At 40.2% G+C, this 24,767-nt stretch overlaps 1 protein-coding gene across 1 annotated transcript; it reads right to left on the minus strand.

Moving 5' to 3' along the window:
- Nucleotides 1–1,508: 1,508 nt before the first annotated feature.
- On the minus strand, nucleotides 1,509–9,873 carry Tmem74 (transmembrane protein 74). Its single transcript, XM_048457290.3, has 2 exons — nucleotides 9,735–9,873; nucleotides 1,509–7,758 (listed from the first exon to the last, which is right to left on the minus strand). The coding sequence occupies exon 2, from the start codon at nucleotides 7,357–7,359 to the stop codon at nucleotides 6,442–6,444; it is 918 nt and encodes a 305-aa protein (XP_048313247.1). The 5' UTR covers nucleotides 7,360–7,758; nucleotides 9,735–9,873; the 3' UTR covers nucleotides 1,509–6,441.
- Nucleotides 9,874–24,767: the final 14,894 nt, after the last annotated feature.

Genomic DNA, 24,767 nt, shown 5'->3' on the forward strand with positions numbered 1-24,767 from the left:
CTATATCTAGCTGAGACTTAAAACTTGTATGTGGACGGAGTACCTGTTTGCTACCTTGAAAATCCCTTTTAACCTCTCTGGTTTTGATAACAGCAACATCTACAAAGAGGGGCAACATCATACCAGGCCCTTGAGACTGTCTTGTATGTGATGTACAAGGATCATATTGCAAGAAGACGATGAGATTTATCTGTCTTAACACCTCCTAGATGATCACAGTTGGTTAACAAAACAAACAGCATTTTCTAAATATACATGTGGCAGTAACTAACTTTTTCTTTGTAATGATAAGCAAGAATCTTGATATTGTTAAAACAGTATATATATATATTGTTGTTGAGACAGGGTTTCTCTGTGTATCCCTGGCTGTTTTGGAGCTGCAATTTTTCTTTTGTATTCCAAAGCAATTTTTGATAGTTTGGCAAGGTAAAATAAAAGTCAAAGATAAATTGTATACACACACACACACACACACACACACACACACACACACACACACACTTAATTCCAATTCTCTTTTTAGAATCAACTGACCTTGACAACACTTACACATAATAAGGATACAATTCTACTTAATGAAACAAAAGAAAATGGATATCAAAATTCAATTGAAAGGATGAAAAAATAAATATAATGTAGTTCAATATTTACTGCTATGAGTATATGAGAAAGCCTTGAGAGAATGGATAAGGACTGAAAGGCATCCTAAAATGAATGCATATTTTGACACGGGCACTGCATGTCACGGATCAAGGACTTGGATGCATGGGAAACTGGTAAATCCTTTCCCTGGTCAAGATCAGAAAGGCAAAGCCTTGGTCCAGGTACTAGCATTTACTTTTGGGCAAAGTGATAGGTTCAAGTACCAGTGTTTAAAAATGAATCACCAGTGTGTGCATAGACCAGCGACTGAAGCCTCCTCCTCCTGGATGTCTACAGCTGGAGACTGCTCGCCTACAGGGCCCTCCTGCAGAGCCTGGCTGACTCCTTTCCCTGTTCTGGACATAACAAGCATGGTGAGGTCCTGGATTGTTTTGGTAGGTGGTGCCACTCCATTAAAGTGCAGGTGACACACATGAACCCAGTACATGTGTCTGTCTGTCTGCCCTTTCTTCATTGCCTTGCATACTACCCCTACTTAGATTTCTTAGTCTGGTAAAGGCACTAAGCCATGCTGGCTGAGGTATAAAACCTTGGATTTTCAGATGAGTGTTCTAGAAATGTTTTTAAAAGCATCATGCAATTCATACTCTGAGTTCAATACCAGGTAATTTAGAGAACTCTAAATAGCACACACACACACACACACACACACACACACACACACACACACAAAATAGCTTTCATGCATACAAAGCAAAATTAATAAGGCATAGTTTAGTGATAGGATAGTGAGAAGAATGTTACACTTGACTTTTATTTTTTCTTATATAAGATTAATTTTAAAAATACATTTAAAAGACTAAATCTGTATTATATCAGACTTCAATAAAATCTGAACACAGTAAAACCATCTCAATAAATATTTTTATTTCAAAATTATAGGACACATTATTAACATGTGAGGCATCAATGCCACGAGGAAAAAGTCCATCATCTTCCAAGACCACCTTGTGTATCAAAAAATACACATTCAATATCACTTTGAGTTGGCAAGAAAAGTAGAATAAAAAGCCAGGAAAGAATTACAGGGAAATACACTGCTGAGGAAGGATTCATCTTTGCCTTCATACTCAAATTTGTTTACAGTCTGTGTTGGAAGCAATCAGACAGCAAGGAGAAGTGAGACCAGCTGTTTCTGAACCACAGGGGAGTCACTAAACTTTGGAGCCAAAGAGAGTGTTGTCCACATTTCTAGGTAAGAGAACTGTAATTTAAAATAAAAGAATTTATAACTATTACACACATCTATGAACTTGTAATTGAAAGGTTAAAAATAAACCAAAAGAGCATTTGTGGGACTCTGAACAAACAAACAGGCTTATGAATTTATAGCATCTCAGTCTGAGGTTGATTCCAAATTCTTTATTAGATACCCGTGAAAGACTTCTTGTTCACAAAATCAGCATCAAACCATGCCATATTCCAACAAAAAGACTAGCTAACAATAGTTTAGGAATATCAAAGTTCTGTATCTATAAAATATACCCTAACATATATACAGGCTTCCACACAGCAACCTGCGTACTTAACTAACAGAAGCCAAGTTAAGTCATGGATTTTTGAAAAGCAAGTCTGTGCATTTGCACTAGCTCCTTCCCTTTGACAGTGTTGATATCAGTCAGGCAAATTAATTTCAAAGGTGTATGCCCATAAAAGCTAAAAGAGAGATTTTATAGAATTATTGTGTGGACCATAAAATAATATATTTTCAAAGAGTCTGAAAGTCAACACTATTTATTATCTGTTTTACGAGTTTCTGAGTGCTGGGGAAAGCCCACTGAGACTTCATGTTAATTCTCCACATCATAGTGACTGTTTATGCCTAGTTTTAGAAAAGCTAAAGCAATTCAGGAAGACCGTAAGGATGCGTCTTATTCTTCGGTGCACTTAGACCTAGGAAAAGATAGTGTACCTCGCCGCCAAGGGCACAGGCGTCGTGAATCAAAGGGCACAGGCGCCGTGAATCACTATGTCAGGTCACCCTTTTGTGGCAGTTTGAGCTGCTGCAATAGACTCAGATGTTCAGCTGGAAAATTCTTCTAGCAGAAACATAGAGGTCTTCTCGTTGGTCTGACCATTAATCCAGACAAGAGCTTCATATGTGTACACAGTTGAGAGAGGAAGACCAGAATGTCCATTATGGAATTGTTAGAATGCTTTCTTATTGAAAAGATAATTAAAAGATACTTAAAACATGTGTGTGTGTGTGTGTGTGTGTGTGTGTGTGTGTGTGTGTGTGTGTGCGTGCACTCAGATAACTAGTTCTTGATACAAAATTATCACAGTGTACATTCATTCACCTGACTTCACCCTGGAGGCAAAGAAAAGGACAGCGCAAATATTGTGGTATGGCACTTTGCTTACGATTGTGTCTTGAAAGACATGTGCTAGCTGGGGTCAAATTGAGCCTTAAAACAGATTTTTCAAAAAGGGGATGATGGGCTTCAACATTTTGATATCAAGGTACGTATCTGGGTATTACAGAATTAAGGGTGCCAGCAGTCGCATGGGTGAAAACACTGGGGCCAGAGAGAAGTTGATGGTTCCCAGCAGCCTTCTACTTTTCAAAATCACAGATCAGATACCGAGAAAGACGCTGGGACAGAAAACTGCCTCACATGAAAGGTCAGAGCCTCATATTGCATGATCACATCAGGAGCTGCAAATGGCTGGTAAAGAAACATCATAGCAAAGAGAGCTACACAAATTCTACAGCAGTTTCCAATGTTTGCAGAGGGGGCAGTTTATTGGAAATACTAGGAAGCTACACTGTCCGTTATCCGTGTGCAGCTTCTACAGACAACAACTGGCATCATGTGGAAGAGACAATCCACAAAGCCCAAGAAAGATCCGAGGTCAACAGCATCCCCTCAGCCTGCTCAATGTCTGGTTGTGCACATGGTCAGGCCAAAGCAATTCCAATACCCAAACCACTTTGTATTGTATTGAAATCAACAGTGCAGAAAGTTCACAATTTTTCTTTGCCTGTATTACCTTTATCTTTGTTTTCTTGCAGTGCTGAGGGCTCTATTCAGGGTTCCACAAATGCTAAATAATCACTGTATCCCTGAGTCATGCTCACAATCCTTAGTTTCATTTTAAATTTAGGAAATCATCTCAAAGAAAGGCACTGACAGAATGGGTGAGGGCAACACAAACAGAGTACCTGGAGGAAAGCAGATTAAGGTAATTATTAGATTTACATCAGCACAGCCTAAAGAAAGCATCTAGGTGATTTTCTCAATTGGTCCCTTTGGGTGTAATGGCCTTCACTCCTATCAGCAGAACCTTGAGTATTGTGCTCTCCTTGTTGAAGCAGTTTTAAATAATGTGGAAATGAGCATTTGCTAACCTTCAATTTAAAATCTTCTTTTCCGAAATGGCATTTTAAAAAGAGGAGGCTTTACAGCATATCTATATGATTTAGCAGAATAGTGAGTTCAATAACTTGTCATGTATTAAAGAACTCTGACTTTTTGCTTCTGTTATCATCAGTTTTCTAGGACTGAAAAGACAGCCTTCTTGTTTACTTTCAAGCTCATCAAGAACTGAAAATTGGACCACAAATTAGTTCTGTTTAATTTGCTATGCAACTAATTAATTATGGTTTACAAATAGATCAAAACAAAATTCAGAGATCTCATATAAATAAACAGGAACCGTTTATTATATTTTTTGAGACAGTCTCATTCTATTACCCAGGTTGCCTTGGAACCCACTCTGTAGTCCAAGCTGGCCTTGACCTTGCATTGATCTTCTTCAAGTGTTAGAATCAAGACATGATTCACCAGGTCTGGCTTTAAATTGGTTTAAATTTATTTTACACATTTTGTCTTGCCATTTGAACCCAGCTCAGACCTACTCACGCACGGAAGTAGATGATTCCCTTCTCACTTCAATATCTCTGAAGTGGTCCCTCAAGCTGACTCGCAATCTAAGATGAATAAGCCCCGAGAAGGTAAGGTTTACACTTCTGGGAATGTGCCTTCAGCACAGATGACCCGAGAGCCACCAAAAAACAAAGCACAAAGGACTAGCTACAGCAAACAAAATGTATGTTCCTTCTAGTATTTAGTGGCTTAGTAAGCCAGCAGTTCATGACCAAATACTTGATTTTACAAGGTGTGGCTGTGGAGCTATATCCACAGTTCCCACACTCTCCTTACTTCTGTCTAAGAATTCAAGGGCAAACTTGCCATCCCTACCTCATCCTCCATTACTGTTTTCCTTAAACTTTTAATAAAGCTAACTTAACCAATGGCACTGGTATGCACCAGAGCTCATTCACACAGATGCACAAACTCCTACAGCTCACCCACTGCCCTCAATAACACAGGTGTCTACATTAGACTTCATTGAATTTAAGAATCTCCAACAAAATCCCTTGCTCAGTAGCTCCTCCCCTCACTCACACCTGGCCCTGGCTCCAGTCTTCTTTAAGAGTAAACTCACTTGTCTTTGTAATATACTAATAAAACACCTAAGCGGAAGGGCAGGGCCACCTCAAAGAACCTCAGTGCAATACAAGATCTTTCCTAGGCTGTATTTCCCATCCCTTTCCTGACCTCCTTGCCCACAGTACCTGCCATATACTAAACATTTTCACTTGAGGAGAGGAGAAAGTGGTTCTTAAGGGCCCAAAGTAGAAGGTTTTCAGGATGATGTCTAGACCCTGTCAGGGGCAATCAGGAATAGGGGCGGACACAACTCCCACTAAATTAATGGGTTTGATTTTTCTCTTTCCAGTGTAGGATTTTGGCTATAGGCTTAAGGACTCTTTAAGTAATGACTTGTGTTAGGCATCGTTCCCAGGAGTCTAGCTGCAATTATCCTGGAGGCTCTCTCCAAACCACCACTACCAAATGTCACCTGGGGAGACTGCCAGGCCTACTCATGACTCAGACTCGGCTGGATGTCTGACTGCCAGGAGATAAATTTTTAAAGTCTAATCCTTTACCCTACATGTATGAGAACTGGTAAAGCTTTCGAGGGCACAGGTCATCAGGCTGAAGGTAAATCCACAAGGAAGCAAACTAGGAATCGGCAACTATTCTACTTCATTGGGGGGGGGGACAAAGGCTTAAGGAAAACACCTTATGCTAACAGTTAACTTCCTGTGTATCTGAAGATGATTTATATAATTTCCTTTATGAGAAGGTGCATGTTAATGATACAGGTTGACATTTCTAAATACAGTAATAATTTAAAATATAGCATTTTATAGCTTTTAAAAATCAGTCATTATTCTCAAGTTTCAAAACATTCATACTCCCAAAGTCTACATTTTAGTGTTTAGCCAAATTACAGAAATAAAATTTTAGCAAAAAAAAATAGAAAAGCACCATGGGAATTAAATGTAAGCCTTCCTATCTAAGTGGTGCTTGTGTTCCACGGAATAGATTGCCATGTGATCCCATTGTGCCGGAGCCCTTCTAGTACCCAATAATAATGTCCATGTTTATGTAAAAGAAAACACTTGTATATTAGGTCAGTGGAAGTATTTCTCTGCAGAAGTAGAAATTCATGGTCATTCCAGCTGAATTAGTTTTCGGTTTGCAGTGAGTCAGAAAGAGATGGCCATGGTTTCTTTGACATCTCGCACAGCCTTTCTTAATAAAAGATTCATGGAAACAAAACACTGGCTGGTTTGGGGGAGGTGGAAAACAACAACAACAACCAAAGAAAACTTTTCTCGCCAAACAAACCAAGGACACTGTCGACTTATTATTATTATTGTTTTCACATAGAATGCACAGTTGTCTCTCACGAAGTTCAGGGTTAACTCTGTACAGCAAGGTTGTCTTCCTCCACCAAGGACAGCTCCAGCGTGTTTTCGTTAGCGCTGGTTTTCACCCTGAAGTTGAACGAACCATAGAGCTTGGCGGACTCTTTGGAAGAGGCAAACCTGTTTCGACGATAAAGCTCCCCCTTCCACATCGACGTCATGAGCAAGCAGGAGAGGACGACACCCCCGAGCGTGAGCAGGCAGAGTCCCGCGATCACACAGCGGTCCAGGTGTGCACCTAGCCTCGCACTCTCCTTTTCTAGCCGCTCCATCTCCCGGGCGGCCACTGTGTTGGGATCCACTGTCACCTCCCGAGGGACGATATAAGAAATGATCACCAGCAAGATACCGGTGACCAAGAACAAGATGGCACTGATGAAGCCATAGTCTATGGACTTCCCTGAAGATGTGGCTTCTGAGCTTGTATCGTCTTCATCTTCTGAGATCAAAGAAATGGCAGTCTCCTGGGACCATTCATTCGGGTTTCCCCAGCCAAGATCTCCAGGGTGATTACCACCTTTGGCTGACGGGGACCTCTGACTTCTCTGTTCTAAGTTGACATTCTCATCCACGTAAGTAAAAGAAGTTTCTAATTCCTGGCTGCAACAGTCGCAGACTTTACGATCGGCCATCACTTGGTTGTTCCCTGAGTCAGGAGGTCCTGGTGGGAAAAACCTTGGCTGAATAGCATTGTCTTGGAGCAAGGAGGTTGGGGACGCCGGAGAAGGGCTAAGTCTAGACACTTCTACTCCAGCTGCTCTTGGTGTGGATGCACAGTTTTCCTGTGAGCGAAGAGCAGCTCTGATGGCTGTCCCCCCTACCTGGTCACCAAGAGTCCCTCCTGAACTCCATTCCAGAGTATTGCACAAGTCCTCTGAACTGTTCCTCTTAGTCAGGGAGAGGAGCTCCATGGGAGCTGGTTAGAATTCCTGCAGCAGCAATTTCCAGAAATTCTGCCAGTGGCAACACAGATAAGAACCCAGCAGAATCTAAGCCTGTACTATAGAGGAGCCCGCTCCTCTGGTCCCTGTTTCCTTTACAGCCATGGCTGGTTAAGGACACCTTAGCTTCAGTTCCTCATGAGAGGGAGACAAACGAGACAGGGAACCTGGTGGCAGAAGAGTGTGGAAAGGAAAAAATCTTCTGACTTGTCACAGGGTTAGCAGGGAGAAACTCAGGTCAGGGTGGAGAAGGAACAAGGAGAAAGTGGCAGTGTCTCTGGGGAGAGCACACTGCCGTCACCAAGCCAAATTTATCCAGGGACTCACACTTTCCCGTGACAGAATCCCGCAGAGGAGATGCCAAGTTTCCTGTAGAGATACAAATGAGAGAGGCAGGGCCCTCTTTAGCAGACTGCCGGATTTCTGGAGTTCTCCATCCAGCACAGACTTCTGAACGATTCAATTAGAGTGCATGTTTCTACTCCAGTCCGAAACAGATTCTAATACAGATTAGCTTTAATGAACGCATGCTCCTATCAGCTGGGTGCTGTTGAGTCAGCATCTTGACTTAGCAGCTAGGAAGTGAATGGAAGGGATGACTTAATCAGCCAGTGACCAAAAGAAGCATCAGGACTAGTGAGTGATTCCCTTATTCAGGTATCTAATAACCACTACACACAGCCTTGGGCCCTGTGTTAATATAGCCATATGCACTTCTTGGCTTAGTCCTCTCCCTGTTCCAAGCTTACACACTTTGCTATGGTCTCTGCAAAAACCCAGCGGGCCAGTCCACTACACACATATATACTACCTGTTTCCCATGAGCGCCTGCTGCTCTCACTTGCAAAAGTCTCAGTGGGTCTGAGTTAAATCTCCTCTCTACAGTTTGCTAACTAACATACAAGCATAAGAAAGTGCCCCTCCCCCTCATTGAGACTTACTCGAGGTCTAAGTAAGTTGAGAGGGGAAAAAAGAAACGATAAACAAATAGTATTGAATAGAGGCAAAGAAGGGAGAAACAGTTTCCAAAGCTACAGTTGAGGCTCTGTGTCCACAGCACTCCCTCTCCTCCATTGCACCAAGAGCCTGTTCCACAGGATGGAACTCTGTGGAAGAGAAAGCCATCTGCCCATCTTTTCTTGCCTCTGCTAGCTTCCTGGAGAATAAAAATCCACTCTCCATTCTCAATAAATATAGTGGGCTTAGTCAAGGATTCTCTTTGTTTTTATTTCAATCCAGAGTGGTGATTAACTTTAACCCACGGCTGGAGGATTACCAGTCAAAATCCCCAACTCCAGCAGCCTGTAATGGAGGTACACAAGCAAGCCTCACCTAAGAGAGGCAGGCAACTTACAGAACAGAAAAGAAAATCGACGTGTTTTCTACTGTACTTCAAGTCCCTACCCTCCTGTGCACGGAACATACAAAAAGTGAAACAACAACAAAAACCAAACCAAAACAAACCCACAGTGCTAAGTGCAAGAAAACCATAACCGAGTCAGTTTTCCATCAGCAAGTGGACAAGCCCCTGCTGAAGGAAGGATCCTTCAATGAGGGAAGCGAGAGATGGGGACCACTTTCATCAATTACCGGAAAGAAACCCTCACAGATGGATCCCTCAGGCATGAATCGCTCTGATTAACCTTTGGCATAATTAACAAATCACATTAGACTCTTTTAGATAAAATAGGCAGGGTCCCTTACTAGACTTCCAATTTATAACAAAGCAGGGAGAGATTCATTCATATATTCTCTTTCTCTCTCTCTCTCTCCCCTCTATTGGAGACTGACTAACATTATAGTCCATTTGCAGATCTGTATTCCCAGGTTTCCAGCATCAGTGGATGATGGATAATCCCATGGGACCAGCTAAAGGTCTGTTCTTCTCTCCCCCTCTTTTCCCCTCACCCCCCCCCATCTGTTTAAAAGCCCAGTTAATGAGATTGCACCTCCAAAGCAGGAGGCAGCATTTTCCCTATCCGCTGCTTCTCAAATAAAGGCAGTAAAATATGGACAGGACTGACAGGGACAAGAAAGATAGTCTGCAGGAGACCACCTAATGGGTATGGGATGCGGGATGCAAGCTGAGAGCGCTCGGTTTACAGAACCCGCTGCTAGCACCCGACAGGGGAGACCCCAACAGGCTGCGGGATCAATCAGTTCTCCTGGCGAACTCTTGGCCCATCAAAGCACCTGCAGTCTGGCTGCATCCGCTGAGGTCCGGCAGGCACCTAGGGCGGGGATGGGGGTGCAAACCCCGGTTCCTTTTAGCTCTAGGCTTCAGCTCTCTCTCCCTACTCTGCTTACTTCCTCTCCACCTCCCCATCCCACTCTTTGCCACTTACCTTCTGCTCCGGCTACCCAAAGAAGCTGGAGCGGGAACACTCGCGTCCGCGTGGCTCCCTGAGAAAGTCCGCTATTCCCCAGCCGCAGCACTTGTAGCCAGTGTTCCCTGCTGGGTTCCGCTGGGTGGGCGGCGCCCTTCTAGTCGGGCTGGGCGGGGCAGGGCGGGGCGGGGTGCTCCCTTTTGCTGAGCATCCCGGGAGTTGTAGTTCAGAAGCGGTCCTTGCATCCCTCGGTTCACTTTGTCCCGCACCTCCAGGATTTTGTCTTTCTGGAAAACAGTTACCTGCATCCAGGCATTTACCTGCCTGGAGCTTCAATCGCTGGTCTCTCTAAGATGAGTGTGTCTCCCTCCCTTCCCCATCCCCCGCATCCTCCCAGTCTCAAGTGCAGCCACAGGATTCGGGAGACAGACTGGGGAAACAAGCGCTACATTTAGTTCCCACTGTGCGTCAAGCAATTTGCATACTTTGTCATATTTAATAGTCAAAACACATTTTCAAAGTAGATTTTATCAGTCTTCTTTTTAAAACGAGGAAGAAGACCAACAGGAATTCGGTGCTCGCCCCCGCCCATCACAACCCAAATTACCAACTCAATAAATTGTAGCTTTTGAAATAGTATTCAGGAGTGTGTTTCCAAAGTCATTGCCTTTTCTGTAAAATAGGCAGAAATGTGAACACTGAGAGGAACGGTGTCCTGTTCTCCAGTTTAACCCCTGCAATTACTGTTATCTTGTATCCGCTGGAGGTATACTAAAATAGAAAATCAAAGAACAAAAGCAGTATTCTTTACTGCCAAGCCCTTTCCCTCACTTTTATTTAACTCATTTAAGGAATCCAATTTTAGAGGGTACTGTGAAAATACTCAACTTTACAGACTATCTGGATTATAAAATAGCAGTCCCATCCATGCCATCGGTATTTAGTAAATTCTGAGTATTATGTTTTACCAACTGATTGGGGGTGGGCGAAGCATAAGAGAATGGGTTAGGTTTGGCAAGGTAAATTCACAGTCCTAACTACTGAGATTGTGGCTCTTGAGATAGGACGAGCTAACTTCTTTAGTTAGCACTCTCCTCCCCCTCCCCCTTTGAAAACCAGAGCAGTCTTTAGCAGCCTACAGCCACACGTCTAGGAAATGTATGTTTTGTGGACCATCTCCAGCTGCCCAGCACCTCTTTTGGAGTGATTTAAGATCATCGGATGATTCCATCTAAGAAGCAAAGGATGACAGTATCTATGGCATTTTCTGCTTGCAAGAGGTTCACATAAATGCCGCAGTCACTTGAGAGACAGGTGAGCATCCTCAAGTGACGCGCAAATGATTAATACGTCTTATTTTACTTCACAAACATGTGACAAAAGCCAATCGCATGGTTCCACAGACTTTAAAATTGAGTCTCTTTGAGATGAACTTGTCCCACAATTTTAATGCACCTCGCTATGCTATTAGTTCTGAACATGTGTGCCATGACTTCCTTGGCTCACTATTCTGTTTTCCAACGGGAATGTATTTTCTCTGTTCCTTTATTCAACTCACTCCTCAAAGACATACTTGCCAACCTTATTGATGAGGGAACCTGTCAGGATTATTTATTGGAAAAGGAACCCAAACACGCTGTAGGTGTCCACAAGGGAACAACTAAGATGTTAAAAAATCTTGGGCTGATGGTTAAATAAAGAGGTGCAGAAGGAACTCGTATTTCGTCAAACGAAGAGACAGGGGCAATATAAAAACTAGTTTTCCATAAGTTAAAGTTCATAAAATCAAACGTATTTTACTTCCTGGTTTTAAAGGGGGGAAGTAGAACCAATGGCAACAATAGTATCTACTAGTGCTAATATGTTACCACTGTAGATGTTTATACTAACTTTGTAAGGAAGGCAGTGTTTGCCACCATTTTTTCTTTTATGGAAATCACATGTCAGAAGTAATACACATAGACGGCTTCTCTCACCAATTACCCCTAGGCTGGGGTATCTTGGGAACCTACAGGAACACTTTGTGGTCTCAGGGAGTAGGAAAGTCACCATTGCCTTTAAACACTGGGGTACCTCAGATGTCGGGGCCCCCAGAATGGGAAGTTCTATCAGATTTAATTAGGCAGCTGATTTGGCATTCAATACAAGCAAAGACATTCTAAAAGTCTGGCATGGAATGTCTCAGAAAAGTGAATTATATACTACTATAGAGGCTTCGTAAACAAAGCAGAGCCATTTAGTAGCAGTGTTAAGGGAGGGATTTGTTTAATTGGATTATGCAACCTCCAAGGTCCCCTGATGGACTAATTCTAATTTACATGTCTTGTCTGAGGTACTTCCCATCTAGACCATCTCTAGAGGAATTCATAGCCTGTAATTTTTTTCAACATTGCAATCTTAATTATTCATTATCCACTATCTTGTGACAGCTTTTGAATGGCTAGGTAAATGCTGTTTAACCTGTGACACAGGCACTTGGATGGCGACTGTGAACACCTAAGGTCACTGTTGACATGCTGGCAATCTTACATGGTACAACAAGTTCAGTCTTTCTCTTTCATTTTCTTTCTTTTTCAGTGAAGTAAGATGACAAAACTCAAATGAAACATGAGATGATTCTCAGTTATTCTCTCATTCTCCATTACCATCACATGCACATAAAATAAAGCAAAGCATTAGACTCCACACATCGTTTAGCATTAACAACTTAATTTGGGGGCTGGAGAGATGGCCCAGTGGTTAAGCAAACTTACTGTTCATGCAGAGGATCTGGGTTCAGTTCACAGAACCCACACGGCAGCTCACAACCATCCATAACTCCAGGTCTAGGGAATCTGACTCCCTATTCTGACCTCCCCAGGTACAAGGCAAAATGCTCATATACATAAAATAAAATATGTAAATACAAGCAAAATTAAGTTAATTCTATTTCAATATACTACAGAATTTCTTTCATAATTTTGCAGAGAAAAATAGTAAAGGAGAATTGACTGAGTTCCTGAAAGACAAGCTTTGCAAAAATCCACTGGCTAGAAAAGCACTCCACACCCAACCCCCATCACGCTTTGCCATTTCTAAAGCATTCCCAAAAGTCTGACCCTGGAAATTATTGTCAGTGGTCAACGTCCTAAACTTCTTATTGGCACTCTCGTGCTAATTCACTTCCCTTTAAACTGGCGTTTGGACATATGCAGGAGGACTTCATGTGTGTTTTACAGTTCTTTCTATGTGTCACTCCTTCCTTGAAAACCAGCACTTTCTGTTATAGTCTATGGGCGTGCACAATACAGCATACATCCAACAGCAAGAAGAACCTGAGTATCTGCTTACAAAGCCATTGCCCTTAGTAATGAGATGACATTAAGAATCAACATGATGATTTCTATTTTACATAAATTTTAATATGTCTCAATTTACTCTGGTGTTGGAGAAACAATCATTATTATACTAGATTAACTAGCAATTAAAACAGATTCTGAGCAAATTGACTGTTTAAGTTAAGAGTCGTATTGGGTCTTCTAATAACTAGCCTCTTGGAGTAATTACAAAGGATGCCATCAAATTTTCTCTCCTCAGACAAAATGATAAGGACTAACTGCCAATAAGCTTCCTTAGAGGACTTAATGCTTTCATGAGAGGCTGAGCAGTGGAAAAATAAGAAAGATGATTTTGGAATAGTTTGGCTAAAGTTTGGACATAGTCTAAGAGTATGACTGAATCCACACCCCAGGTGGATGCTTCCAAGTTAGAGATGACTGGTAAAGTCCAAAATTTAAAGCAAGTAAGATGTCATTTATTAGGAAACCTCTTTGAATTAAAAAAATATTAAAATTTTAAATTAATACATATGCTTATAGTAGCTGCGTATGTTTGTAAACTGAGACCCGTGGCTGAGCACCTAAAGTCAGTAATTTTCTCAGCAGAGGGAGCTGCCCCCAGCTACTCAAAGCCATCATCTTGTTCTCCTTCTCCTTTTCCTCCTCACCTCCTCCTCTTTTTTTTGCTTCTCCTTTCTTCCTCCTTCTCCTTTCTTCCTCCCCTTCCTCTTCTCTTGAGTTAATTCAGATAATAATAAAAGAATCCAGGTCTCCCAATTTTTAATCAGTAATTCAAAACCTTTTAAACATTGAATGAATTAAAGGAAACTATAGCTGTGAGAAACATTTGGGTATCAGAAATTAAATTAATTTATACCCGCCTTCTATTGAGTATAAATTAGAAATCTGGGTAAAACTATAGAATGTCCCTTCTTGAATACTTACAAAATTACTCGAGTTATATTATTAGGCTAAAACATAGAGGGCAAAGGTCCAAAGGGCAGAGCAAGCCCCTAGAGCTTCTTTTTCCATGAATGGTTAGATGAGTCCAGAGGGGATAGTGGGAGACTAAGGGGATAAGGTGAAGGGTCAGATAGCGTCTTGACCTCACCAAGAAATGGAGTTATAATAAATCTTTTTTATTCCCTCAACATTGCTTTGAACCCTGAAATGCTTCTGTCTAGAAGTGTGAACCAGAAGTCATCCAGGCTGTCACAGGAAGTGCTCCCCCCCTTCATGAATTCCCCTAAAATTTACCCAAAGTGACTTCATAATTCTAGGAAATAGCTTTCCCAGCAGAAGAGAGTTAGATGCCATCCATCAAAGTGAAAGCATCATTTCTAAACAGTTTTAACAATTTTCAAATAAAAAAATATTAACCCTGAAGGAAACCAACATCCAAAGGTTGACTATTATACAAATTCATACATATATAAGAATGTATAATCCATGTGTATCAATATATGCATATCAATCCATAAAAGATATAGATGTGAATAATGCTGTCTGACAGAAGTGAGGATGGAGTGTGAGGAATTGTACATCACCATAAAAGGGTAGTAGGAGAAGATTTATTTGGCTATACAAAAGATCTACACCTCAAGTTAAATCATGTGCAGGTTGTTCAAGACACATCTGGAGAGGAAACAACATCACTACTAAGAAATATACTGATGTTTAAAGCCACAAAGAGATGACATACTTGTCCACCAGATCAAATGTCAAAGCAGAGAACAACATGAGACTGTTGTAAGATACAAAGCAAACAAAACCACATATACTGAATGAGGGGGATGTGAAATGAAGCCATCACTTCTGAAAACTCAATTAAGCATGAAAGTTAAACATGATTGAGACATTTCCTCCCAGATTTTCCTCCACAAGCATATGTGTACATGGTTTAACACCAAAACCTGTGCAAGAAAACTGTTAACCAACAAAAAGGATAGATAAATAAGTTACAAATTATTTCCACATTGAAACACATAAAATGAGTGAATTAGAGTTGTATTCAAAATGAATAAATAATAATTTATTTCATGAAAATTATCACAATGATAATTCTGAATTACAGAGTAAGTTTGTTTGTATATTCTTTCTAAGCAAATTTTACAAAAGTTGAGACCTTGGACTAAGTATCTTAATAGTTAATTTACAACCACATGAGAAATGAGAGAACTACAAAATGATGTTTGTCAACAATAGACTTTTAAATTACAGAAGTAGGTATTTTAGAAATATCTTTCAGAACCTTTAAGTAGGAAAAACTGGGGATATCCAGGTTTCTTTAACACTGAGAAATGTATTTAAACTTAAAAACAAACAAAAAGTTTGAGAACCCAGTATTCTTGTGTTCAAGAAGTAAAGTTCATTTTTTCCCCATCATTTGTTTTTGAAGTAAAGCAGATAAATAAATTTTCTTTTATTTCTCACCTAAAATAAAGACTCCCAAGTTTGTACGCACAGCAGAACTCAGTTTCTTTCTATCACTGAAACAAATCCTGGAGATAATCAATTCTGAAGAGAGGCAGCTTTTGTTGATTCAGCTTTGGAGGTCTATGATCGTGGTCCCCGTTAACCCTGGGTCTGGTCCTGTGTTAATCCAGCACATCACAGCATGTGGTAGAATAAAACAGTTTAACTCACAGCTAGAGAAGAAACAATGAGGAAAAAAATTATTTAAGACCTCTTAATTTTGTAGTTAAGTTTGTAATTTTTAAATGCACACACATACACACACACATATACACACAGACACACACACACTTTTACATGTAGGTCTTCATTCAAGAGAAACAGGCTTGTGTCTTTCCACAAGTGATGTGTCTTACTTAACAATTTCCAGTCACATAATATTTTCTAAATGTACCACAATTTTACTTTACCTTACAATTGCATAAAATTTATTATGCACCATAGTTTCCTTAACCATTTATCTAGTGATGGAGATCTAGGGTTATTGGCAGAGACTGCTTGTTCGTTCCTGGCCACCCAGAAATTGTATTAATTAAATCACTGCTTGGTAAATAGCTTAAGCATATTTCTCGCTAGCTCTTGCATCTTGAATTAACCCACTTGTAGTTTATATTTTACCATGAGGCTCGTGGTTTACCAGTAAGGTTCCAGCTGGCAGTTTGCATTTTTCTCCTTTAATGGCTACATGGCGTCTTCCTTACTCTGCCTACTTTCTCCCAGTATTTAGTTTAGTTTATTCATTAACCAATAAAAATAACAGATATACAGAAGGACTTCCTACTCCATTTCTCATTTTCTTTCTTTCTTTCTTTTTTTTTTTTTTTTGGATTTTTTTTTGAGACAGGGTTTCTCTGTAGTTTTTGGTGCCTGTCCTGGAACTAGCTCTTGTAGACCAGGCTGGCCTCGAACTCACAGAGATCCGCCTGCCTCTGCCTCCTGAGTGCTGGGATTAAAGGCATGCACCACCACCGCCCCGCCATTTCTCATTTTCTGTTCAAATAAAAAGGAAGGTTTTAACTTTAACATAGTAAATTATATATAATAAAACAGGGATCAGGCAAGAATTATAGTTACAATATTTATACCTATCCCTTATCATAACTAAGGAAAACTATAATTATAACTATTCTTCAACTCCATCAAAGACTCCAGAAGGATATAATATTACCTAAGTTAACAAGAAGTGCATTGTAAGCAACTTCCAAAACTCTAGAAATGAGAGAGACATCTTGCAGCTTGGACAGTCACCTACATTTCTTTTGTACATTGGAGCATCCATCTTCAGACTATGGGCCCATAGTATCTGGGAGATTTTCCCATGAAGCAGGAAATTTGAAGATCTCTTATGCCTTGTTTTGGCAAAGTTCATCAGTTGCTTTCCTCTGTGTTCTGCAGAATGTCTAGCAGACTCTTTCATGAAACAGGAACCTCCAAGGACTGTCTCACTTTTAGGCAAGTTTAGCAGTCATTTTTCTGTGGGTTTTGCATGTCCAGTTCATGCAGCATAACATCAAGCAGTTCAGGCAAGAGCAGTTTTTTGCCCAAATGACAGGCAAACTCAACAAGGAACCTCTTCAATACTCATCATCCCCTTGAAGTAGATTGGTGTTGTCAGAAGCAGCTGTGTCTCGCCATGAACAGTCCTAAGTTCTTAAAAATTTTTTAAATGCCATATTCTGTAGTGAAGAAGGATGCTTAAAAGAAATCCCACACTAGTTCAGAATTGAATATAATAGAGGGTTATATATTTAGTTGTAATATACATAGTCCAGACTCTCTGTATATATTCCATCTTTATGTGGCTCATTTTCTTACTCTTTTAATTCTTCTACAAGTTTAATATTTATTTTATTATCTTTACTCCTTTAATCTATGACTGTCTGTAGTCTTTTATATGACTTTACTGTCTCTTTTACCGTTTTTCCTCTCTCTCTAACAAGCTTACATACATTTATCCAATACTGTGACCCACTTAGAGGTCTTTTCCGTCTGGATTTGTCTTTATTGCCTGCATATCTGTAATTAGTTTTTGACTAGGAGTGTTTTTGTTTTAAAATGCTAAGTGGGTGTAGCTAGGACCAACTCCTGCCTATTGGCTCCACTCAGTCCAGCATGGCATAGGTATGTTCATTGCCTTTGAGAGCCATGCACATTATCCTATTATCAGGCACATAGTGGGTCTATGTTGCCATTAAACAAGTTGTAGCACTCTGCTCACAAACCCCATTCATAGAGCTGTTTGCACTGGTGAACCAATGGTGTGGGAGGTCCTTCTGTATATTTGTTGCTTTATTGGTTAATGAATAAAGAAGCTGCTTAGGCCTGTGATAGGACAGAATATGGGTAGGTAGGAAAGCTAAACTAAATACTGGGAGAAAGTAGACAGAGTCAAGCAGACACCATCTAGCCGCCAGAGAAGAAAGATTCAAGCTGTCAGCTGGAACCTTGCCGGTAGGCCACGAACCTCGTGGTAAAATAGAAAATAATAGAAATGGGTTAATTTAAGATGTGAGAGCTAGCTAGAAATATGCACAAGCTAGTAGACCAAGCAGCCATCTAATTAATATAGTTTCTGTGTGGTTATTATGGATCTGGGTAGCTGTGAATGAACAAGCAGTCTCTGCCAACATCGGGTGGTGGTTCCACTTCCTGACTGTTGTAAGTATAGCAGTAATGAACACTGATATACAAGTACTGCTGTGGTACATTGAAATCAGGGTGTGTCTGGTATGTACCAACGACTGGAGCTAGATCATACAGGAGGTCTATTTTAGTTTGTGAAGAAACCTCAATACTAAAGTCCATGTGACTGGATTAGTTCATGTTCCTACCATTAATAAACAAGGATTCCTCTCTCCCCATATCCTTGCAAGCATTTACTATAATTTGTTTTGTTTCCTTGATGATAGCCACACTGACAGGAGTGAAATAGAATCTCAGTGAAGTTTTAATTGCACTTCCATGATGACTAAGGGTATTGGATACACTTAAAAACACTCGTCGTTCATTCGTGTTCTCCATTGTCAAGAGCTCTATGTTCAGTAAATTAACTCAGTCATTAGCTAGGTGATTTTACTTAATGGGATTTAATAGCTGCTAATTTAGTATATTCTGGATATTCCCCATCTGATGAATAGGTGTTAATTTTTTCTCCAAACTGTAGCTCCTTCTGTATTCTTGTGATTGTCTTTTGTTGTATAGAATCTGCTTAAGTCATGTAACACCACTGGACAATTCTTAGCATTATTTCCTTTGTTACTGAGGCTGTTTTCAGAAAGCATGCACTTGTGATGTATCTGGGAAGTTTTCATATTTGAAACTTTTGTTTGTTTATTTTTGTTTTGTTTTTCCACTCAGTTTTAATGTTTCAGGTCTGATATTAAAGTATTTGATTCATTTCAAGTTGATTTTGGGGAATAAAGAAATCTGGTTGAAACTGGGGAAATTCAGTTTTCTCAATATTTTTGGTGCTAGCTGTTTTTATTAATTAATGTATATTGATGATACTTTTGTCAACCATCAGGCAGTTATAGTTGTATGAATTTACTTCTCAATTTTCTAATCCACTTGTCTCCTTCTGTGAAAAGTACTCAGATGGCTTTGTTGCTATGTCTCTTTAATGACATTTGAGACCAAGTATCGCAATACCTTCTCTCTTGCTCTTTCTGTTAAGGAATATTTTAGCTATTGGGGACCCTGTGTGATTTTATATGAATGCTTATGTGACATGTAGTAGAATTTTGAAATTAGTCACTATTTTTCTATCAGTCCCTGTCTGAGATTTAATGTCCACTAGTGTTTGTTTTATGAAAGCTCAGGAAGTCTCAACCCTACACAAAGAACGACAGGCAACTAAGCAATGCTGAGAGCAGAAGAGATAGTCTTCCCTAGTAGGAATCACACTGATTGGTTGCCCTATACTGCCTTGAAAAACATTATACATACAGGTGACATTATACAGACTGAGAAGTGTGTGTGTGTATGTGTGTGTGTGTGTATGAGAGAGAGAGAGAGAGAGAGAGAGAGAGAGAGAGAGAGAGAGAGAGAGAGCAATGATAGTTAAAGAAAAGGAAGCAAAAAATAAAATAAATTCTGTAGTGTCTTTTTTTATCTTCTGGCAATTTTGATTTTAAATCTATTTTTACCAAATAACAAAACAGCAACACCAACTTGTCTTTGGTTTCTATCTATTCACTTGTCCCATTGTTTTCTGTGTGTCTGTATTCACTATTTTGATGAGTTGAGGCCATTTACTGTGAAGGTTGTTATTGAGAAATGTTTGCTAATTCTTGTAATTTTATTGATGTCCTTTCAAATTGTTTGAATTACTGTATTCCATTTCCTTTCTCCCTCATTAGTATTAGGAGTTCTGGTTTAGTGTGCCAGACATGACATATTCCCTTCCATCTCTTCTCTGGTTATTTATTTCTTTCAGAAAATGTATTCATGCCTGTGCTTTTATAATGAAGACTTTCTTCTGCTGCTGTGTATAATATTTCTGCTATTTCTGTGACCATGACCTGCCCTGTGGTGGTGCACACCTTTAATCCCAGCACTGGAGAGGCAGAAGCAGTCAGATTTCTGTGAGTTTGAGGCCACCAGCCTGGTCTACATGAGCTAGTTCCAGGACAGGCTCCAAAGCTACAGAGACACCCTGTCTCAAAAAATCATAAAAAAGTATTGAGATTTCCTATGAACTCAGAGGCTACTCTGGCCAGGGAAACAGGCAAGTTACCTGCGTATCTTCACCTCTCCCTCCTTACCTACAAATCCATCCCCCAACCTAACCCCCAGCTCTGTAGCAAACCGACTGCTGCAGCCTTCCCGACTTCCCTGCCTCCATCTCCAGCTCTGCTGATCCTACAGATTCTGTTCTCCAACCTTTTCCATGCTCATTCTTTGTCATAGTCCCCAATTCTAGCAGGATTTCCCTGGGAGTCCTCCTCCCTTGCCATTCCAGCCAGAGAAGGCAGGCTAACTGTAGACCTTTCATCAACCTGTGCAGATCCTGTCTGCTGGCCTGGCTATCAGAGGTCCTGAAAGAACGGGGCAGACTATAGTACAACGTGGTAGACAGTGTCTCACGGTGCTGCTTCAGAATCCCGTGGTCTATGGACGGCTGTTTGAGTTCAGAAAAACATGTAAATAAATGCCAGTAAGAACATACTAAATATTAATAGGGCAGCGCTTTCCCAGAACTTTCTCAGGACAGACCAACTTAAACACAGTTGCCTGGCATGTACCATAGATTGTATCTGGTAAATTATGAAAGCAAGGCAGAGGGCCATATCCTGATTCAGGGTACACAGAACAGATTGAGTTCTACAACTATGTTCTGACCGCCAACAAGAATAAAGATGTAATATAAATATAAATTTAGTGTAAATGTTTGTCATAAGAGGCACAACATCATGTACAAGAACAATCCATGGAACAAAATGTACCTGTGGTAAAGGCCCCCTGCTGTTTTACTTGGAGCCTCTCTCACAGTTTTCCCAGGCATTGTTCACCATGGGTCATTCTTTTGACCGCGTTCCAACGATCTTGAGGTCCTAAATCGGTTTTTAACCAGAAAACTTTTGAAATCTTTCATTTTACCAACTACACTGTGTTTGAGCATAGTCATTGAGGAGTCTTTGGGTAAAGTGAGTTGAGTCTTGCTTTTTTAGTGTTTGTTTTGTTTTGTGTTGTGACTTGCTTTTTTGTTGATTTATATTATTACTTGGTTGATTAATATTCTGTTGTAAAATGTGTGTATATACATATATACATAATATATATGTGTGCCTATATCATATATGTGTATAAATTTTGTTTTTATCAAGGGGTTTCACCTTCTTATTGAGCACCCTACTCCAGGAAGGTAATCCCTAGTAGCATTCAGGAAGGAGTAAATAAAGTACATTTGGAAGTGCACTGCCCCATTCCTCTGCAGCTGTGACTAAAGCTCTGTTAAGCTTACTTCTCTGTTGTTTGTCTTTGCTCTGCTCTTCGCTGTGTTTTTTGCATTTCCTTTGTGATTTCTCAGCTCTTCCTCTCTTCCAAACAAAACCTTGTTTTCTCATCCCAGCCTCTCCTCCATCATCTCACATGAAAGACCCTTAGTTTGCCTATAGCCAGAAAACCTTGCTTGGTTTTGCTTTAAAAATCTGTTTATATTTGTTGATTACCTTTCTGAGGACTTATTGGAGCAACTGTTTACTTCTTTCCCAGATATTTTGGTGAATGGGGTAACTTCTAAGGTTCAATTAACAACGATTACTTTTTAGTTTTTTTATTATTACTTACAAGTATTTCAATTTTTTGACTGTGTAGTAGCTGCTTGATTGTTTGTTTTGAGATCAGGTCTCACTATGTAGCTCCGGCTGACCTAGAACTCTCTGTGTAGATCATACTGGTCTCAGATTCATAAAGACCTTTTTTCCTTTGCCTCCTGGTGCTGGGATTAAAGATATATGCCACCAATCCCAGTGCATGAGCTTTTACAACATACCTTTCTGAAGACACAGTCGACTTTATAAAACAGCGGTTGCACTGATTTCCTTGTAAACTCATTAACAACATCGAATACTTCTGTGATTTACTCAACGAATTATCGTCAAGAGTTTCTGTGCTGAGTGATTGGGGATACAATGATGAGCTGAATGGATTGACAGCCCCTCCTCCAACTCTTAAAATGTTTACATTCTGATGACATGTTCACAAATTTAACAGGAAGCAAAACATTATTTTATAAATGTTAGAGTAAAAGAACTAGATACTGAAGGGGAAATGTGGTAGTTTGAATGTAATTGGCTCCCATAAGTTCATACGGATTGCCAGTATTGGGAGGTGTGGCCTTGTTGAAGGAAGTATGGCCTTGTGGAAGGAAGTGTGTCACTGTGGGATGAGGCTTTTTGGCTTCTTTGAATTAAGTTTCGTTCATTGTCACAGTCCACTTCCTCTTGTCCTCTGATCAACATGAAGCCTTCACCATTTCTGCCTGCATACTGCCATGCTTGTCACCATAATGATAATGGACTGAACATCTGAACTGTAAGCCAGTCACTCCAGTTAAAAGTTTTGCTTTGTAAGAGTAGCAATGGTAACGATGTCTCTTCACAGCATAGAAGTCCTAAGACAGAAGTTAGTACCAAGAACAGGGGTATCATGGTAGGCCTGACCATGATTTTTTTTTTTTTTTTTGGAGAAATTTGGACCTTGGTACTTTGGGTTAGGAAAGCAGAGGAATGTTATAAGCACAGCTTAATGGGCCATGCTAGTGGTAACATGGAAGACAGTGGTACTAGCAGTTATTTGAATTTTCCGGGATGGCTCAAGAGGTTTCAGAAGATAAGAATTTTAGTTTGTTGCCTAGAGATCACTCTTGTGGTATTTTGGTGAAAAATGTTCTTCTTTTTGCCCTTGTCTAAATAGTCTGCTAAAGTAAAGAGTTTTGGATTAATTCCATTGGCAGAGAAAATCTTAAAACAGTCTAATATAGACTCTGTCATATGGTTACAGGTGGTAACTAATGAATATTTAGAATGAAAAGGCCAGCCTGGTCTAGTGACCTAGTTTCAGGTAACGGAACAAGTGGGAAATTGTGCTGAATTTCATAGCTCATGAGACTGGGTACCAAGCTGACAGAGAAGGAAGGCACAAGTACTGGTGGAAGAAGCAGAGCTTTCTCAGAGAAGAAAAGCTACTCTAGAGAACAGGACAGAACAGAAACAACGTCAAGGACAAGCAACGCAGATGAGCTGTGATTAAAGTCATGTAGTCACCTCAAGGAAGCTGCCAAAACACATGGAGCACCCGGTCCAAGAGAAAGTCTTCCTAAGGAGATGAGCACAACGCAAACAGCCAACTCTCTGAGAAAAGGTACCGATCTGTCTGCTCCACTTGGACATGTGGTTCTAAATCTCACCCCTCAAAGTTGTCAGTCCAGAGAGCCTCTACATGCTAGCTGCCTTTGCTAGGTGATGGCTTACTCTGTAAAATTCTACACCTTTCTCCACCCTGTCTAGGACTGATCACTATGTCGTTTCGCAGCACAACCTGGTTGTTTAACTCACATCAAAGTACGATTGACATATTATTTTCCTTATTTGCCGGTTTGGAAGGGGAGAACTTCAGGCACATTTTAGCCCCTGATCTTCAACTTTCCATCCCACATTTAAGACAGCAGATGTTAAGGGATGGCTTTCAATTCATAAGCTTGGTGAATAATAAAAGTACAAAATGAACTCTGTAGCCTAACAGTGAGTTGGGATAAATATTCCTGTAAAATGTTTCCCTGTAACATATCCACCATCCAGATAATAAGATGCTGGGGGTGTACATACCAAGTGACTCGGCACATGTGGTCTTTGGTCTGAGGAAATGTCAGGACAGGAAATGTGAGAAGAAATGTAGGGTCCAGAGAAACCGCATCACTGGCAGACCTTGGGTGGTTTTCACGACTTTTTTTTTTTCTATTTTCATCTTTCAAAAATATAAAATAAAATAAAGCTGACTTGAAATAATTTTTTAAAAAAGCATGAGATGAAAAGCTGAGAAAGGCTAAACTGTGCTGTATTCAAAAAGAATTGGAGGAAGGCAAATCCTAGAGAGTCAAGGAGGTTGGAAGAGTGTTGGGGGAGGGGGAAATAGATGAGGAGAAAGAGGAAAAGACAGAGAAGAGGCAAAAACAATGTAGTGAGGGGGGATTAGAAAAGGTACTTTGTGAGTGGGAAAAAAGATGCCAAGATCAGCAACATCAAACATATTTAAAAAACTTTTCAATACAAGATGAATTTTTGAATCTACAACTTTTAAAGATTCAAGTAAAGGGCCAATAAGTTGCTTGACCATCTGAGTTCTATTTCTGGAACCTACATCATGGAGAGAGAATCAACTCCCAAAAGTTGATTCTCTGACTTCCACAGGCTTGCCATAGCACGCATATGACCAATTCCTCTACCCCAAAACAAATCAATGCAATGATAAAAAGTGAAATAGGATTATAAAAATTTTATTTCTTTTTTAATTAGCACAGTGACTGCACATATAGTGTAAGCATAATGTTTGATACTTGTGTACAATGTATAGCAGTAATTACATCAAGGCAGTGAGTATACCAGATTTTCTGGCACTTATTTCTTTGTGGAGAGAATATTCAGAATCATCTTGCTATTCATAACTGCTTGTTATCAGCTGTAGTTGCTCTCCTTGGCAATGGAACCCGGAATTCGGGATTCCCTCGGCAATGGAACCCCGGAATTCGGGATTCATTCCT

Source organism: Myodes glareolus, chromosome 19, assembly GCF_982192425.1.
Source record: "Myodes glareolus chromosome 19, mMyoGla1.1, whole genome shotgun sequence".
Classification (NCBI taxonomy): Eukaryota; Metazoa; Chordata; class Mammalia; order Rodentia; family Cricetidae; genus Myodes; species Myodes glareolus.